Source organism: Rhynchophorus ferrugineus, unplaced genomic scaffold (assembly GCF_030347505.1).
Source record: "Rhynchophorus ferrugineus isolate W39M unplaced genomic scaffold, kcgeb_rfMv2 rfM8, whole genome shotgun sequence".
NCBI classification, from domain to species: domain Eukaryota; kingdom Metazoa; phylum Arthropoda; class Insecta; order Coleoptera; family Curculionidae; genus Rhynchophorus; species Rhynchophorus ferrugineus.
The window spans coordinates 16,242,192-16,262,238 of NW_027472587.1; the positions used below are offsets into that span (position 1 = coordinate 16,242,192).

The 20,047-nt window shown below is 34.2% G+C and overlaps 1 protein-coding gene across 1 annotated transcript; it reads left to right on the forward strand.

Annotated features, from left to right (window-relative positions):
* Positions 1-7,784: 7,784 nt before the first annotated feature.
* On the forward strand, positions 7,785-19,709 carry LOC143201560 (G protein-activated inward rectifier potassium channel 3). Its single transcript, XM_076412682.1, has 6 exons — positions 7,785-8,075; positions 14,232-14,530; positions 15,084-15,289; positions 17,233-17,483; positions 17,551-17,781; positions 19,503-19,709. Exons 1-6 carry the CDS (start codon positions 7,924-7,926, stop codon positions 19,702-19,704), a joined length of 1,341 nt encoding a protein of 446 aa, XP_076268797.1. The 5' UTR covers positions 7,785-7,923; the 3' UTR covers positions 19,705-19,709.
* The last annotated feature ends 338 nt before the right edge of the window (positions 19,710-20,047 follow it).

Genomic DNA, 20,047 nt, shown 5'->3' on the forward strand with positions numbered 1-20,047 from the left:
AAATATGAACCAAAACTCCTTTTCATCATATGTTGTCGATCTCCAGTAAATAAACTGTAAATTTCAGGAGCCAGACCATCAAAATCATTGATTTTACATGTTAGTTGTAAACATTATCATGTATACGTTCCTCAATGCTCCAACGCCTCAATGACGAGAAATAAATCATTTGTTTACGTCACTGCGCGATAAAATCCAACATCCATAGATCTAAGCATCACTTTACTTATGTAAAGTTCTCTTTGATCAAATTTTTATTTTGTACCATATATTCTAAATTAGTGCGCGGTTTTATTTAACTTAATTCAATAATAAATTCTAAATTTTTGAGGTTAGATTTTATTTCTTAAATACATCCACTAATTTATATCCATTTACTAAAAAATATGGTCAATTTTTAAATCAGCATTTATTAAAATTTGTTAACCAAATAGAAAGCAACCATCTAATATAGTACGATCGTATTTTCTCAAAAAATCAAGAAAGGTATAAATTAATAAATGCAGAAAATATTTAGTAGGTAATTAATAAGTAATAATTCATTCATTTGCAGAATGACCACGTTGACAACAAGTCTTGTGCTTCCGTGCGTATGGCTGCATCAGCAAGATATAGTGTGTTAGGAGCTGCTCAAGCATGAAACTCTTACTGCAGATAACTACCGATGCCAATTGAACAAACTGAACGTATTTCTTCAAAAAAATACGAGCAATAGCGAGTAATAGATGCAAACTAATAAATAAGATAATCTATGCTAAATAAACACATTATTTAAATGAAAATATGAATAACTAATAATTTCAAATAACTAGACAAGAAATATATTTCCAAAAAGCGTTTTAATTTCATATAAAATGATATTTCAGCAAAGTCTCAAAGATACACACACGCACACACACACAAAACGTTAAAAAACAATTAAGCATAAACGGTAATATACACAAAGGACACAAGAAAGAGGCAGCGAGAAAACATAATTATGTTTTCTCTGATACGCTAAACGACCGCCAAGACTCGTGTAGTGGTTCTTTTTCTCTCCACTTAATATTAAAAAAAATGATATCTAAAAGCCAGACCAATTTTACAAACCTAATTTTTTTATTTTCCATCTTTGTGACTGTCAGACCGGTTTAAGGGCTCTAAAAGGAACGGAACGATAGCCCAGAAAAAACTGTTTTTGCTATTTGGGTTGTTAGTATGAGTCGCGACCAAGTACGGGTAATAATAAACAGCTACAATAATATTTTTATGCTCTCTCCGAGTGTATAGTTATTCGAAAGTAGACTGCTATTGAAAATATTTCCCATTTCGGTCTATGATAAGTCTGCTTTTTTGTTCTTTTTATTAGAGTTATGTATTGTGGAATATCGTATTTATTTCATTTGAGATATTTCCAAAGAATAAAAAAAAACTTAATCGGAAAAAATACAATAGATGTATGAATAAGTCGCTTAGGTTCAACAAAAGAAGCAAATCCTCAAAATGTACTTCTTCGGCCTACTTATTCATCTAATAATATGTTGTTTTCTCTTCCGAAACGATAGTCATGCCCACTAATCCCTAATCCCTCAATAATTGGGTATGAGCTAAATGACTCAAGATGTTAGTTTATTCCAACAAAGACTGTACTATCTTTAACTGAACCTAATCCCAACGAAACAAAGTATATATAATGTGGCTAAACCTTAGAGAATTTTTTTATTTTCATTTATATATAATAGATCAAAAATACTTTTTGAGTATTTTATCTAATAATAATTTACTAAAAAATATGGTCAATTTTTAAATCAGCATTTATTAAAATTTGTTAACCAAATAGAAAGCAACCATCTAATATAGTGCGATCGCATTTTCTTAAAAAGTCAAGAAAGGTATAAATTAATAAATGCAGAAAATATTTAGTAGGTAATTAATAAGTAATAATTCATTCATTTACAGAATGACCACGTTGACAACAAGTCTTGTGCTTCTGTGCGTATGGCTGTATCAGCAAGATATAGTGTGTTAGGAGCTGCTCAAGCTGAATGAAACTCTTACTGCAGATAACTACCGATGCCAATTGAACAAACTGAACGTATTTCTGCAAAAAAATATGAGCAATCGCGAGTAATAGATGCAAACTAATAAATAAGGTAATCTATGCTAAATAAACACATTATTTAAATGAAAATATGAATAACTAATAATTTCAAATAACTGGACAAGAAATATGTTTCCAAAAAGCGTTTTAATTCCATATAAAATGATATTTCAGCAAAGTCTCAAAGATACACACACGCATACAAGCACGTTAAACGTTAAAAAACAATTAAGCATAAACGGTAATATACACAAAGGCCACAAGAAAGAGGCAGCGAGAAAACATAATTATATTTTCCCTGATACGCTAAATGACCGCCAAGGCTCGTGTAGTGGTTCTTTTTCTCTCCACTTAATATTTAAAAAAACGATATCTAAAAGGCCAGACCAATTTTACAAACCTAATTTTTTTATTTTCCATCTTTGTGACTGTCAGACCGGCTTAAGGGCTCTAAAAGAAACGGAACGATAGCCCAGGAAAAACTGTTTTTGCTATTTCAGTTGTTAGTATGAGTCGCGACCAAGTACGGGTAATGATAAACAGCAACAATAATATTTTTATGCTCTCTCCGAGTGTATAGTTATTCGAAAGTAGACTGCTATAGAAAATATTTCCCTTTTCGGTCTATGATAAGTCTGCTTTTTTGTTCTTTTTATTAGAGTTATGTATTGTGGAATATCGTATTTATTTCATTTGAGATATTTCCCAAGAATAAAAAAAACTGAATCGGAAAAAATACAATAGATGTATGAATAAGTCGCTTAGGTTCAACAAAAGAAGCAAATCCTCAAAATGTACTTCTTCGGCCTACTTATTCATCTAATAATATGTTGTTTTCTCTTCCGAAACGATTGTCATGCCCACTAATCCCTAATCCCTCAATAATTGGGTATGAGCTAAATGACTCAAGAGGTTAGTTTATTCCAACAAAGACTGTACTATCTTTAACTGAACCTAATCCCAACGAAACAAAGTATATATAATGTGGCTAAACCTTAGAGAATTTTTTTATTTTCATTTATATATAATAGATCAAGATAAACAAACTCCAAAAAAAATTAGACCCATAAATTAGTGTTAATTTTTTTTTAATTTAAAGTTTTATGGTGAATTATCGATACAATTTATTTTATTCAACCCCATATTACGTCTCCAACACACTGATTCAGCGCGATATACCCTTAGAACCCATAACGAGTGTGATTCGAAGTGTTAGTGCGAACTACTCTGAAAGACTATTAGTGAATCCCAATATGTGTGCGATGAGAGTATAGTAAATGGGCTCAAACGTAAACTACCTTAAGAACTGATTAATAGACACCTAGAGTGAGATTTAATAATCTCTAAATTTAGCTAGAATAGTCTTTAGAATAAGTTGTAAGAGACTTTAAAATATGTTAGAATAATATCTAAAATAAGATTTATATTACAAGTTGTACAGCAGATTGCTTACTGAAGGGATCTTCTACATGTTAGGATAATTATATTATATAACGAAAATCACATAATGATACTTATTGCCCACAGGCAGATCACAAATCAACTAATTTTTTGTTAAGTAAAGTGCTAAGTCATCCCATAGCAAGTAGTAATCAAGGTATATAGATGGTTTCTTTTCGGTGAATCCAAAATTATATTGTTTATCTTTAATTTGAGAGATTTCAGTTATAGTGACCATAAAATAGTTAGTGGCATCAAAACTTACCTCTCTTACGCATTTCACTTGTAATGACGGGCCCCCGTTATCTCGTTTCTGCTCGAAATTGTTGATTATAGCCGTAATCTATTTCTGATTGACTATTTATTTGACATCGGTAGTTTCAACCACGATATTAAAATTATATTAAGAAGAATATTTTATAGAAATACCAGATTTCCAATTTGGATTTCGGAATCACCATTCAACAATCGACCAAGTGCACAGAGTAACAGCGGTTGTTGAAAACGCATTCGAAGAAAAGAAATACCGCCCTGCAATATGCATGGATATCTCACATGCTTTTGACCGAGTACGGCATTTCGGACTTGCTTATTTAATATTATTTTATTACTTAAGCTTATTTCGGCTGGAGTTCCACAAGGGATTGGGACCATTTCCCTATCTGCTATATAGTTCTGATATTCCAACATCAAAAGAAACAGTACTTCGAACATTTGCTAACGACACAGTTACAATGGCAAAAGATGTATCTCCTTTTAAGGCTATAGAACAAGTACAAGCAGCGGTCAACAAAATATACAAATAGGCTAGAGACTGGAAAATACATCTTAATGGCTCTAAATCTGTCCATGTTAATTTTGCGTTGGGGCGAACTGACAAAAAATTAATTATATCACTTGACGAACGCCCAATTCATCAAGCAAAATCACCTAAATACCTCGGAATATATCTCGATGGTACGTTAAACTGGAAACATCATGTGAGGCAATAAGCAGAGCAAATTAGAGTCAAGAAAATGTACTGGCTAGTCGGAACATACTTTCAACTTGATCTAAAATCAAAGAGATTGGTTTATCAGTCAATTATAAAGCCTATTTGAACCTATGGGGTACAAATATGGGGTTGCCCTAAATCATAAAACCAACTAGTAATCCATCGCACCATAAACAAAGTTGTACGGTTAATTACTAATACTTATCGCTACGTAACCAACGAAGAGCTGCCCCGTGATTTCAAAATCAAATGGATATACGAACTGGTCCTAGATTTTGCACTAAAGCATGAAACAAAGCTACATAAAAGCAATATAGCTATTGGACAACACGCAAGAAATCAGAAGATTGAAGTCAACCAAACCAAACGAACTAGTTTAGTGTATAAGTGTATTTTAAAGTCTAGTTTAAGTAGTTTATGTGTATTTATCAAAACAAGCAAAGCGTCTAAACAACGTTTGCCGATTTATAATGTCTTATCAAAAATGTTTTGAAGAATTTTGCAGACAACCGAACGACTTTTGCAGGCTGATTCGGATACAAGTTCGAACGTATCAGACATCATTGTATCTCTTTATAACTAAAATAATATCTGGTATTAAAACGAATTTACAAATTGCATTAGGCAATACATTACACATCTTGAAGACGTTCACTGCTATTTTGAATAGACTATACACTAAATTATATTATTGGGGAATATACCAACCTATAAAAATATATAATTCGAACTCCTTCTTATTCGATGATTCCAGTTATCGTTACCAGAAACCATCAGTCGAATTAGCACGCCGTACTGTCGTCGAGAAACTTTCCATTCGGTTTCCATCCTGCCCCAGAAGCTCGTCTCGAGCTCGAGCTAATACCCTGGCTCTGTCTCATCTCCGCCAAAATCCGGATCATTCTCTCACATAAATTATATCAAAACTGAAGCCGAAACTACAATAATAGTCCGTTGTCAGCGAGAGCCGCCCGACCAATTTCGCCCGCCTCGAGGGCTGAAGCTTGCCAGCTTCCCCGCAGCGTAACTCCGTCCAAAAACTTTCAACTAACTCAATTAACCTCCCGTACCATTGGCTGCTCATCTTTCCCCGTTCGTTTTTCTGCAGCCGCAAAATTGTTATTCGATATCAAATATGACATTCTGCGTATAAAGTTTCCCATTAAATTAATGTGTTATTAGAAATTAAGAACAGAAGAAAATATTCGGCGGGATTAACACATATAATAAAATATTTCTTTATATAATAACAGTGTAAACGCGGGAAATAAGATGTATACAATAACATATAGCCAATAACAAATAACATATAACGTTACACGATGAATAATACAATTTTATTTCATTAATCTCTTACAACAGAACAAATCTGCTCGTGGGCAATAAATATTACTATATAATTCCCGTTATATAATATAACTATCCTGACTATAATATGGGGCATCGACAATGATTCGCAACATTTTATTCTGGAACCTCTGGAGGATAACTATATTAAATTTGCAAGTTGTACCCCACAGTTCAATATAATAGGTCCAAATGGGACTAAGTATTGACTTATACAACAAAACCTTGTTATCTATTTCTATTCCAAATTTCTCATAATAATATTATCTCATGATAATATTTGATTTGACTGTTATAATAACTGGTAGGTGATCAGATGATAGATGAAAGCATAATTCAGCTTTGTACGTTTTGGTGTTCCTATGGTATAGGAAATGTTATTTCTATATGACGGACAATATGTTGGCTCACCACTTTTGTCTGCTTTCATTGCTTTGACCAATTCTCTGCCTATTAGTGTTATTAATCTAGAACCCCGCATTGCATGTTTTGCATTATAGTCTCCTCCTGCAATTACCCAGCATGTTAAAGAAACCGTGTATTGTTCTGCCTTGTCGTTGTGTTTAGGTGGACAATAGATAGCACTCTTTGTTAATGGCCCGTGCCCTTCTTAAATGGTTACACGGAATAATACAATAAACAGGTAAATATGAAGAGAACTATTATTAGTATAGTCCGTTCAAAAGAACAGTGAACTTACGTCATCTAAATTGATGACGACAAGAAGTCGCAATATTACCGCATTAACTTTAAGTTTTATTTCGTTTTCAATCTATCTAACATTTGTCTACTTTATTACAAATGCCACTGAAAAGATGGCAAAAAGCAGTGACTGGCTATAAAAAAATACTTTTAAAAATAATAATATCCATAAATTTCCAGCAATAATGTCTGCGATTACAAAAATCCTTTCAAATTAATTTATGCTATAAAACAGCCGGAATTTTATCACTTAAATATTTTTAAAGCACCCCAAGTTTTATTACCAACGATTAAAAGTACCAACCAGCACCCAAAAACTCGAATTCGAACTTGGCGACCCCCATTTCCCTCGACCACCCCTTTTTTATTTCGTACTTTTCGAACTCCGTGATATCTGATAACTTTTGCCGATTCGGCCGTTCTGCCACGGAAACTTTCCACCGAAAAAGGAACGCCACCAGCTTCTGCTGCTATTTATGACAAACGTTCTTTCTCCTCTCCGTCGTCCGGTCCACGAAAGCTGTCTCAATAGTTTCCCCCCTTTCGATATTTTTTCCTTGTGTGCGCATAAACTTCACCCCCTTCCCCTCCCGCTCGAGACTTTCGAGGTTTCTAGATTGCTCTCGTCGTATGGTCCGGTAATTATAGAGATGATTCCAACTTCTTGGTCAGTACAAATGATTTATTGGATTTTTATGTTTCGCTTCATTCTCTCTTCATTTCTCAAGCTGAGGATGCTAAATATCTTGGTAAGCATCTAGACCGACGTCTAACCTGGAATAATCAATACTTCCTATGCAAAATGTTTCTTCATTAAATCAATTATATATCAAATTTGTGTATATTTATTTATAACAAATAATTTTTATTTAAAAAAGAAGTAAATACATAAAACTAGAGGCCAGTAAACGTATGCGCCAAATCCGAAGATATTTGTTGAATAATGTACACTCAGAATTAGGCTCTTGTGGAAAATAGTGTCACACTAGTTCACTTTTGCGAAACAATGACGCGAACCTGTTAAACAACCTAGTATATACGAGGTTTGTTGCTTATTTGATAACGAATACACAATACATTCGCTGTAACAACCTCTCGATGATATCTCAAGTATTAAAATCAAGGCGCGTCTTAATCTTATCGCTTCGCTTATAACTTACGTAAATATTTTGCGAATATCATTCAATATCGCTTGTTCAGATTAATTAGATAAAAACGGATTGAAATCAGAACAAACAGGGAACCGTTTTGGTTAATTTATTTAACTTTAATTACCAGACGGAATATTGTTGTTTCGGTAAATACGGTGGGGGTTCCTCGTAACAGTACTAAAAATACGATATTTACGAGGCGGTGAGCCATGTTCAGTTACGACTCGACAAAGGATGAGTATATCGAGGTGGATTTCGACGAATTCTCCGAAAGCGAGCCGGACGAGGAAGATTTGAACCCCACGGACACAGTTCGATCCTTGGAGCCTCTGTTGGTGCTCAGGAAACAGAAAAAGAAGCGGTAAGGTTACTCGATTTATTTTAGTCTGATGTATGATTGTTAGCGAAATAATAACATTATTCTTTCTTCATTTAAATTTCAAACTTTTCAAATGAAAAACTAAAAATACTGAAGTTTTACAATAAATTTGCGGAGTCTGGAGTCTGTTCGCTTATAGTGAAAGTTACAATCTTAATAAAATTTTAATATATAATTTTTAATCAGAACATAACCAAAGTTTCAGTTCAGTCTATTCATTCCTTGTTTACAAACGATTTAAAATAGATGTGTCAGTGAATTTAATGCAAAATAAGTGTTCTGCAACAAGATTTCTATTACTTACCCCTTTCGGAGTAGTACTTGATAACGTTTCTAACTACAAGGTCTTATGCAGATCGGCAAAAGTCACGCTACTGTTTCGATTGCTTGCCATCTTGGTTATGTGACGTTGAGCTCAGTTTCGCTTTAACCATTATGTTGTGTAGACGCCCAAATTTTATTGTGGATAAATATACGGAACGAACAAAAACAGTGACAATATTTATTGAAAATAATGTTTCCATTATTGCCACTCAGAACTTGCCACTCAACTCGGAAATTGCGTCAACAATATCCCAATCTGTCAGTGCCTCACAAAACCACAATTTATCGTTTACATGCGAATGTTCGACAGTACAGTACGACAGCAGACAGGCCTCGTTCTGAAAGACAACGGACGTCTCGTATCGCTAGAAATGTGGCTCTGGTGCGCGATAGTGTTGCAGTGTCTTCATAAACATCAATTCGGAGACGTGGTTCCCAGTTACACATTTCTGCATGCAGTTTCAGGAGAATTTTCAAAAAATTAACTTGAAAATATTCCCTTACAAAATTCCATTAGTCCAAAAATTGCTATCGAGAGATCCTGACCAACGAGTTGAGTACAGTAATGCAATACAAAGGCCACCTGGTAAAATTGAAGATTTTTCATCTAAACTAATAATGAGCGATGGAGCTCATTTCCTTCTCAATGGCCATGTCAATAAACAGAACAGTTTTGGGGAACACAGAATCCTCAATTAATTCATGAAACATCATTGCATCCATTGAAAACAACTCCATGGTGTAATATTCATACTGGAAACATACTTGATCCCTATTTTTTTGAAAATGACTAAGGTGTTCCAGTTACTGTTACCGTTAAACGGTACCAAGACTTGATTCAAAATTTTCTCATGCCTGAAATGGAAGTGCAAGGACTAGAGAACATGTGGTTTCAGCAAGATGAAGCCAGAGCATACACAGCTCGACCAATAATTCAATTATTGAATGATGTTTTTCCACGAACATTAATTTCGCGAAGTGGCGATTTATCCTGGCCAGCTAGATCTCCGGATTTAACAGCACCGGACTTTTCTTATGGGGAATAAGCCCCAAAAGTCCACACTGGTTTCAAGACTTGCTGGTAAAGGAAAAGTTTATTATATATGACAGAGTTGAATAAAAACCCAATAACCAGTACCTTTCTTCTGCTTCAAAAATAGTACTCGTTTTCAATCAATTGTTCCTTCAAATTTTACGCGTTAACTAAATAACTTTTCATCAACTTTATATTTGACAAAAGAGGATTTGCTGGGTAGATTACGCATCATATTAACAAATAAGGAAGTCAAAAATAATAAAAACGATATAGTAATCAAGATTTTATTAAATGCAATGTTTTTCTAAGAACGATTAGATGGTATTTAGAGTCCTTCTAGTAAAATAACCAATGCACGTTATCAAAATTGATAATGTAACGTTGCCGTATCAAATTAAAATTATGGTGAAACGAACAGGAATTAATTTTTATATACAGAGAATATATATATATATATATATATATATATATATATATATATATATATATATATATAATAATATATATACATATATATATATATATATATATATATATATATATATATATATATATATATATATATATATATATATATATATATATATATATATATAATAATATATATGTATATATACTAGCGACCCGCCCCGGCTTCGCACGGGTGCAATTCTGATACTAAATTAAATACACTACAGAAAAAATATGAACGTTGTATATAAAAACATAGCGGCCCGCTCCGACTTTGCACGGGCATAAAATACATATGCCTATGTCACTCAATGAAAACATGATTAAAATCGATCCAGTATTTTTGGTTCATTCATTACTGCCCTTGGCCTGCACGCATTAAATTTGGAGTAAAACAATTCCTCTTCCCCTATACTTACTATGAAGATTTCCTGCTATCTTTGGAATATCTAAATTCATACAATTTTTATTACATTACACATTTTTAAACGCAAATTTTAAATTTGTAATATCTCCGAAAATATTTGTTTAATTTACATGCTGTAAGGAACCATATTGATCTATATTAATTGCACACTGTATTTAAGGTACTTAATTCGATAAGGATTAATGCCGTATTGCTTTAGATTAAAGATTTAAGATTTAGATTAAATTTTAGATTTAGATTAAATTTAGATTAAATTAAATTAAGATTTAGATTAAAGATTATTGCTTTAGATGTGAAGATTTAAGCGCACATAGGGATATAGGGACAGAAAAGTCGACTTTGTTTTATACTATGTAGTGATATATATATATATATATATATATATATTGGGTTATATATTTCTCGCTATTGGGTTTATAAATGACGACTTTAACTCTTAATACACCGTATAGAGAGGAAGCACAACACTTCTACATCAAGTTCACCGCTAAGCCCCCACATGACGAAATTGAAAAGCCCCGTTTTCAAGAGAAATATTTTCGTTTTTCGCCGGAAAATCCGGCTCCGGTGTGCCTTCGCTACGGTCGCAGCCTAATTCTGCCACGGCCCAAGGAGATCCTGCTTCAGAAGCCGCGGAAGACCTCAACAGTTTCCAGAAAAATAAATAAACGCTATACGCTTTTTTTTATGGTTGGTGCGGGTGTGAGTAGGACGGAGCTATAAGTCGATGATAACGAGTGAGAGGAAGTACGCGGATCTGACGGTGTTAATAAAGTCGGGTGTTGCTGAAAGAGCCGGGAATAAGTTTTTGTTGTGGGCTTTTGGTGACTTTTTAGGCCTGTTTACGGTATTTTTAGGAGCCTATATACTAGGTCTTATTTACACAATGCCCTTAACATATATATATCAAGATCTATTAAATAAAAGATCTGATATGAAGCTTCCTCAAAGTGCAATATATTTTTAAAATATATATTATATCAAGCTAGTCATTCAACACTATTAAGCTATTTGTTTTTATCTCAATTTGCTATCCAATTCCTAGTTAACATCTGTATCACTATTTTAATGTCCAACTTTTTAATCATTTGACAAAACCAGCAATATCTAGAAATCACACTAGTTACAAAACTTGTTGATAAAGCAAAAGCTTATTATATACTAAAAGTTTTGAATATCTAGCTAATAACCAGTACATCTTGTTGTACTGCAGCTTCAATTCTTCATATTTTTTTCTTAATATGTGGCTTCTATCCAAATTTAACATCAAGATTCATATCAAGTTATTTGGCTGTATTTCCTCACGGAACCACCTGCCCTTTCATATATACTAGCTTGTTCCTGATTATTTTGTTAGTGAAATCAATATTCCTTGATTTATTTTGCATCATTTTGGTTTTATCATCAGACAAGGAACCAATATCAGCCACAAGAAATCTCCAACTTTATTTTAACAAAGTCGAATTGTGGTTGAAAACATGGCGTATCAGAGCAAATGAGACAAAATCTACCCATGTAACATTCGCTCTTTATAGAAGAACTTGTCTCTCATTAAAAGTAAATAATTATAAACTCCTGCAAGCAGACAACGTTAAATATCTGGGAATGCATTTTGATCGTTTAAGATTGGAAAAACATACAGTGACAAAACGCAAGCAGCTTGGGCCTAAACTAAATCTAATGTATTGGCTGCGCCCTATCAGACCATTTGGACCTATGGTACTGAACTGTGAAATACTACTAGCAAATCTAACACAGATATCGTCCAGAAGTTCCAGAATAAAGTGTTGCGAGTCATCGTCGATGCCCCATATTACGTGTCCAACAAATTTATTTAGCGCGATATCCCCTTAGAACCCATAACGAGTGTGATTCGGAGTGTTAGTGCGAAGTACTCTGAACGACTGTTAGGGCATCCCAATGCATTCGCCAAACAGTTAAATGTACGCGAAGACAGTGAAGTGCGTAGGCTCAAACGTAAACTACCATAGGAACTGATTAGCAGACACATAGAGTGAGATATAATAATCTCTAGAATAAGTTAGTTTGTACAGCAGATTACTTACGGAAGCGATCTTCTAGATGTCAGTAGAGTTTTATTGTATGATGGAAATCATATTGTAATACTTATTGCCTACGGGCAGATTGTTGAAGTCTTAAGAGATTAATAAAAAACAGATTATGTTTCAATAACTGTTTGTAACTCTTTGGTTGTTTTAATGTTGTTATCTTGTAATATATACAATATGATATATGAAAGTAATTGTTGTAATTGTAATTGTTTTGTTCGGCTACTATTTACTTCATTAATAATGACTACTTTTCATAAGAATAATAATTCATAATCTACTCTTAATTATACATTATTATTGTTGTCTTTATAATTATAATAGCTACAGGATGAATTTATCTAGGACACTCCACTGTTGCCAACTAATGTATGATGGACTAATAATATTCCAGTCATCATAAAAAAATCTTGTTTCGACAGTTCAGTGCAAGAAATCATACCTCCAATGACTAACAGAAATTCATGGACTGTTTGGTTAAAAATTGATATCCGAAAAGTGGTGACTTTAACAATGAAAATATTATAGAAACAACGTTTACAACATTAGGTCAAAACCAATTGAATAATTAATAGAAAACTTAAGCAATGAAGTGTGGAACTTCATGTGTGGAATGTCATTGACCAATTCTTTCTCTGACAACTCTATTCATATTTTATTCAAAAGATGAAACTCTTCCATTCTCGTGTCCATATTTAGCTGATTGTTCGAAGATCAGTTCAATATAACTTATACTATTTATTTTCCCAGAAGTGAATTTTATTTCTACTTTCCCTACAAACCTATGACAGTCCCACACATAACACTTCCTTCACCCAAACATTGGCGACTTAAAATAATCTGATCTTTTCTTAAATCATGATAATAATACTTATATCCAACAGGACAAACCAAATTTAATTAGTTTTAATACAAAAATATTATATAGCACCATTTTTTCCATGAAATATGTTATTATAACCGTCGTTAACCGTATAATCTAACGTTCAGTATGCTAAAGTTTTGTCATGGGGGTTATTTCCTAAAGATGAAGTTATTTCCTAAGAAAAGAAGACCGATTGACGTTGGATTGGCTATCGTACCGCTGTTACTCAAGGCGTTTTTTGGTTTACTTAAGTGGAGTTCGGACAAAAGTTTCGTAGCTAAAGATGTAAAATCCCAAAAGGTGGATTGAAGGTGGTCAATGACCCCTAATCATTAAATCGAAAAATAGACCTAGTCCGAGGATTCCTGGCAAGGCGCAAAACCACCAAAGGCGGATTTCAATAGCTCAGTGTCTTAGCCGAGTCTGGAGTCACCAACATTTGGAAGACCATTCCATAAAGGGGTGCCATAAAAATTTGAGTAAAAATACTACCATTTCAGTGATTTTCAAACACTTTTTATAGCAACTATAAGCTGTCCAGACGGAATAACGATCACGTATATCCGTGTGACCATTTTTTTAGGAGGCAGGTATAATATAATGCAATCCTGGCATCCAGTCATCTGTTGCTGTTAATTAAGCTACCTGAATGGTGAACGAGTGAGGCGGAGGAGTCTGTTTTCTAATAGATATGAACCCTCAGTATCTCTTTGTATCGCCGTTCAACAAGTCGATTCTTCTTTCTGTAAAATAAAACCTTTTTATAATGTAAATTAATAGTTTTTATATACCAAACCCTTTCTTATTCTATAACTTATATGTATATGTATATGGGTACGTATGAAAATAATACTATTCCAACCATTTACCCAGCACATAGCAATAATCGTATTTTCCTTTCCCTGACGAGACTTTAACGAATGATAATTAGCCTCAACTGACCTTTTGCACGTTCCTTCTTTCGCAGGAAATACCGATCCAGCTTGATAAACCGCCTCTACCTCACGCGAATAGTGAGAAAATCCGGACGTCTGAACACGTTCTTAACGAAGCTACCCCATAAAAACCTATCGTACTTCAGGGATTTGGGCAACACGCTCCTGACCCTCCGATGGAGATGGATCCTGCTGACCCTCTGTCTGGTCAATTTCGGTTGCTTCGTCACGTTCAGCTGGCTGTGGATGTTCCTGGCACAGGTCAGCGGCGACTTCGATCAGGTCAACGTCACTCAGACGCCCTGTATAGTTAATGCTCGGACATTTTCAGGTACTATTCATACATACAATTCATTTACATACACGTACCATCACGCATCATCCGTTTTTGTTGCTAATAACTGTTTATTAGAAAATTCACACGGTGTCAGATCTGCATAATATGATGTATATATATATAGCGTTTTTTTTTAATTTTAAATATTTATATTAAAACTAAAATCAATTTTTTATAGAGATTATGTTATGTAATATGATATATACTCTTAACTACATATTATTATTAATCTAATAACCAATAGAGTCTTCATACAAGCACTTTCATACTTTATTTGATAAATTACACCCCGCCAAAGAACTGATATCGATGTAATAGCATTAAAGACGGCAGCCGTATCGATATCAGTTATATGAGCATAAGGCAAGTTTCATTCGTCCTATAGAGTTTCCTCGGCGGTGGTAGTGAAATCTAATAATGTCGAAGCCACTTGCAGAAATTATTATGATATGAATATATCCTCGCTTGACTCGTTACCTTGTACGGAAGGCATGAAATAATGAATATATGGATTTGTAATAATATTCTAATATCAAAAATATTGTAGGTTATCTTCTGTTAAGTATAGAGACTATGACCACCATAGGATACGGATATAGATATCCCAGCGAACATTGTGTGGGCGGTTGGTCATTGCTGATGCTTCAGGCACTATTCAACACCTTTGTTCAAGGAGCTTTAGTCAGTGCTGTGTACGTAAAGACGTCTAAACCGTTTGCGAAATCCTCCTCTCTGTTTAGTAAAAGAGCAGTGGTAAGTTTCTTTTTGATTATCTAATAAATGTTTTTTAGTAGTTTAAAAAACTTCCTACTGAATACATAAATTTTGATTATCTTTGCCTACGCTGATGATGCCGACCTTGATTATCTAGCCAGTCTACTATCGAACCAATAAACTGCTGTTAAACTTTTTCAACAAGTTGTTTTCTCAACAGATGTCCGTGAGGAACTCATTCACCTTTGATCGACATAAATGTCAAAAATGTTGCAATGTACGAATAAATTTCTCTTTAATTTGCCTTAAGTATCGCATTTAAAATACGTTAAACTTACAAATCTTACAGTGTCCAAGTATGGAAATCGTACAGAAGGATTGGTAAAAGAACCGTTGAGAAAAGCCGGTATTGTTGATTACAATGTTTTCTTTCCCTCTCACGTATCTTTTTTAGAGAAGCAAAAGCTTCTGCTCCAAAAGCTCCTTGAACGGCTTATTTCGTCAGTGGTAGATGCCACGTTGCATTTACTCGAACTGCATACCCTTGAGATTTACAGTATTGGGCGATTCATTAGTTGTCAATGCTTTGCCAGCGAATCATCAGATTGGTTAAGAAGTTTGTAGCTGTATTTGTAGTTGTAGTAAAAATATTCTGGTCTGCTGATCTGTAGACTCCTTGGAGTCTTTTTTATTTAATATTCATAAATATTTCTAAGCAATTCTTTATCAACTGCTAAAACATGGTTTCTGTACAATATGTTGGAAATATAAACATCTATTATATTTACTTGTTCATATGGCATCAATATACATTGAAAAAAGTCACCAGTAAACACACATATTCAAACTATTGTGAATGATACCCAGAGATTAATAGAGAAACATTTCAATAGGTGTCTCTGAAGTAAAGTTTCAGAACTTCCAAAATCTATAGAATACTGGGATCGCCATTCGACTAGTGTGCAGTATCTTTTCCCATGCTTTGGAGCGGGTTCATCGTCTGCAACCCAATCATATGACTGTCGATTGGACTTCGGAGTGAAATAATGAAGCCATATTTCATCCATTGTAACATATCGACGCAAAAACTCGGATTTATTACGCTTGATTATCTTCAAACACTTTTCCGAAACATTAACTGGTCGTTGTTTTTGGTTAAAAATGGGCTCGCGCGGCACCCACTTTGCACAGAGCTTTCTCATACCCAAATATACGTGATGATATGATGTACACGTTCAGTTGATATCTTTAGAGTGTCTGCTATTTCATTCAATTTCAATTTACGGCCATTCAAAATCATTTTGTGGATTTTTTAAAATGTTTTCGTCGGTAACAACCTCTTTTGGGCGTCCACTGTGTTCACCGTCTTCGATGCTCATTTCACCAAGTCTAAACTTAGCATACCAATCATTGATGGTTGATTTTTCTGAGGCAGTGTTGGAAACTCGGTATCAACCCAAATTTTTGCTTCAACTGTATTTTTTCCCCTCAAAAATCAATATTTTATCAACACGCGAAATTCCTTTTTATCCATTTTTTCACAGTAACAAAAGTTGCTTCACTGAAAATGCTATAATTCACAAACTAATGATCCCACAGCTGTCCAATTTATACACGCATCTTTTGATGGTAAGCGCTAACTAAAAAAACATATGGATTTAAATCTAGTAGCGCCATCTATGTGTGAGGTCGGGGACTTTTCAATTGACCTATTATATTAAAAAAATACAACCGAACATAGAACCTCGTCCTTTTTTGAAGTCGGTTAAAAATGTCTTCTCTTCCGTGAATTCTTTTTGATACAAAAAAAAATTGCAGGAATTTATGTGACAACCTATTAGCTATTCGAATCAATAAACGCTATCAGAACCAGCGGAGAGCAACGATGTTCCGCCGGCCTGAATTATTTATCAGCCGTATATGTATCGGAAACCATTTAAAATACCGAATAAATCGAATACACCGTCCCGATTCCCTTTCAGGTCTGTATGAGAGACGGAAAATTGTGTTTCATCTTCCGCATCCACGATTTCTCGAAGAAAATCTGGTGCGGCACCAACATATCGCTCTATTTCATCGACAAGGAGCAGACAGACATCGACGGCGATTTCGAGATGCAAAAAATGACGATCGAGCCGCACGGCCTCCTCATATTCCCGCTGGAGATCGAGCACGTTATCGACGAGAACAGTCCGTTATGGAAATTCAGGCCGCTCGAATTCCTGCACGGCAGGTGAGGGATACGTTCCGTGAAGCGGTCGGGTCGCGATCCGACTGCGGCGGAAATGACGCTGTCTTAGGTTTGAAATAGTTGCAGTAGCCGAGGGAAGTTCCACCATCACCGGACAGGTGTCGCAGAACCGTACGTCTTATTCCCATTCAGATATTATGTGGGGACATCGATTCGTACCCTGCGTGGACTACGACGAGGAGAAGAAAACGTACGTGGTAGACTACAAGAAGTTTAAACAGGTGAATCCGTTCGATACCCCGCTGTGTAGTGCGAGAAAACTGACTGAAATTCAACGAAAGTGAGTATTAACTAAATATTTATTAAATTCTCAATCACATTGAGCGGATAGAGATGATAATATGCGTTCCTCAGGAGAATCTTAAACTCTTCATGGTTATCTTAAATGCTCATATATATTCCTATAAAATACTATTACACTTATGTCTATACACATAAATCTTTCACATTTTACAATACAATTTTCAACAGTTATTTTATTTTAATTAACGGTGGGTATACCACTAGCTGTTTCCACTCTCTCTTGGTATTGTCAGCACTGAATCATAATTCCTCATCCAGAAAGGTTCATTTACTCACTGTCTCAATCTGAACCACTATTCAAGTCAATAACTAAGCTGTTAATTTCCAGTCGAACACTAGTTCACCATTTCTCAATTTCTTCTTCTAGGTGTCCATTGGAGTTCATCCAAACAGAAGGGTGTTATTGTAGACAATCCTTTTCACATATCCAAACAGTTCTTGCTTATATATTTTTCTCGACCTGTATATCTATTGTAGTTAATCTTTCGACGTCCAATAACATTCCGAATTGATAGAATATGCGGTAATAGAGAGGAAGACGTTACCCTCTGTGGTCATATTGTACATAAATCTGAATTACTGTGTATTTTTGTTTAGGCCTACTACCAAAAAAGTAAATCACATAACACACAATTTAACATTTCATTTATATTTATCAAGTAATAATTTGAAATACTTCACTCTTTAACATGGTTTCTCCTAAACTTAATTCACGTTTTTCCAGCCAATCCTTGATTACAGCCTTTCTTGACCACTTGTTAGATAATAGATACCCAAAAAAAACAAATATGTTGTAAAACATTCTGTGACTAATTATATTCACAAAAATGTATTATAAACTGCTTCTATGGTGTTAAAAAGATCTAGTTTTCGCAGTTTATGAACATGCAGTAAATTGAACTTCTTTAAACAAATCTGCAACCAAAGCACTATTCTATCTATCCTCTATAAAATATAACAGGATTTAAACCTTTCAGAAAACGATTTAATTATTTTGCATCTTTCTCAACGTATCCTAGCAGTTTTAACCTTCAGATAACACGTCTGAAAATACTCTAACAATCTGATGTTAAACTTCAAAGTTACGGTGGCTTTGGACACTGGCGCTGGTGATGAAGTCGATGATGATGATGGCCAAACTGAACGAAATGGACTTTGAATTGCATTACTCTTCCCCCGTACACTCCATATCTGACATCCATTGTTTACTGCCTGTTCATAGAACTAAATAGAATAACTAAATAATTGTTTTAGTTGAACCCTATTTCAAACACAATGCAATAAAAGTAAAACTTTTTTTAGTATTTACCTTAGAATTATATACCTTATTGAACTTTATGTTAATTCATTATACGTTGACAAAAAAAGCGAAAACATTTTGAAATATTTCAATATATTAAAGAAAAACTATTCGATGGAAGATATATTACAATAAAAAAATATCAGCAAACCCAAGAAAACGCACGAAAGCAAAAATGTCTCGAATCTCTAGCCCTGTTTACCAAACATTACATCTTCAAGTCTAATGTTCCTTCAGGGAGCAAGTTCATTACCCGATGCTTTTTCTACTATCCTGCTTCCTAATCTGTATTCCCCTACCGGGGAATACTTTCGCCATTCTTTTTAAATCACCGAAAAAATAAAATCGAACCCTTATTTAAGAGACCGAAATATATTTCCGTTGCATTTTTATTTCAGGCTTAACAAAGAGAACTTGTCCAGTCAAGAGTTCCTGAACGAGATGACCAGGACGCATTTAGAAAGCATCGCGGAAAATGACGACGAGAGTTCGATAGAGGAAGCCAAGCGTAAATCGAAAGAGGACAGGATACCGGAAGTATTTCGTAAATTGTTCCATCCGGAGAGTGTTACAGACCTTTCAAATATAAAACATAAATAACAATGCATTGTTTAGTATTATTTGAAACCCCTAAAAAATTAACGAGGGTAGAAATATTAACATACTTAATCTTCTATATATAAAGATATGAATTCTTATTCGTTAGTCTCGAGAACGACTGGACCGATTTGGCTACTTTTGGTTTTTAAATATTTGTGGAAGTCGAGGGAAGGTTTATATAATGCGAAGTTATAAAATAATTGCTAGGAAAATAGCAAAAACAGCAATTCCAATAACAATCCATTTTTGTCACAATTCTAAACTAGGATACACTATTAAAAATAAGAATATTAACAAAAACATATGCCAAACTGAAGTGATCAAAACATACAATTATTGGATG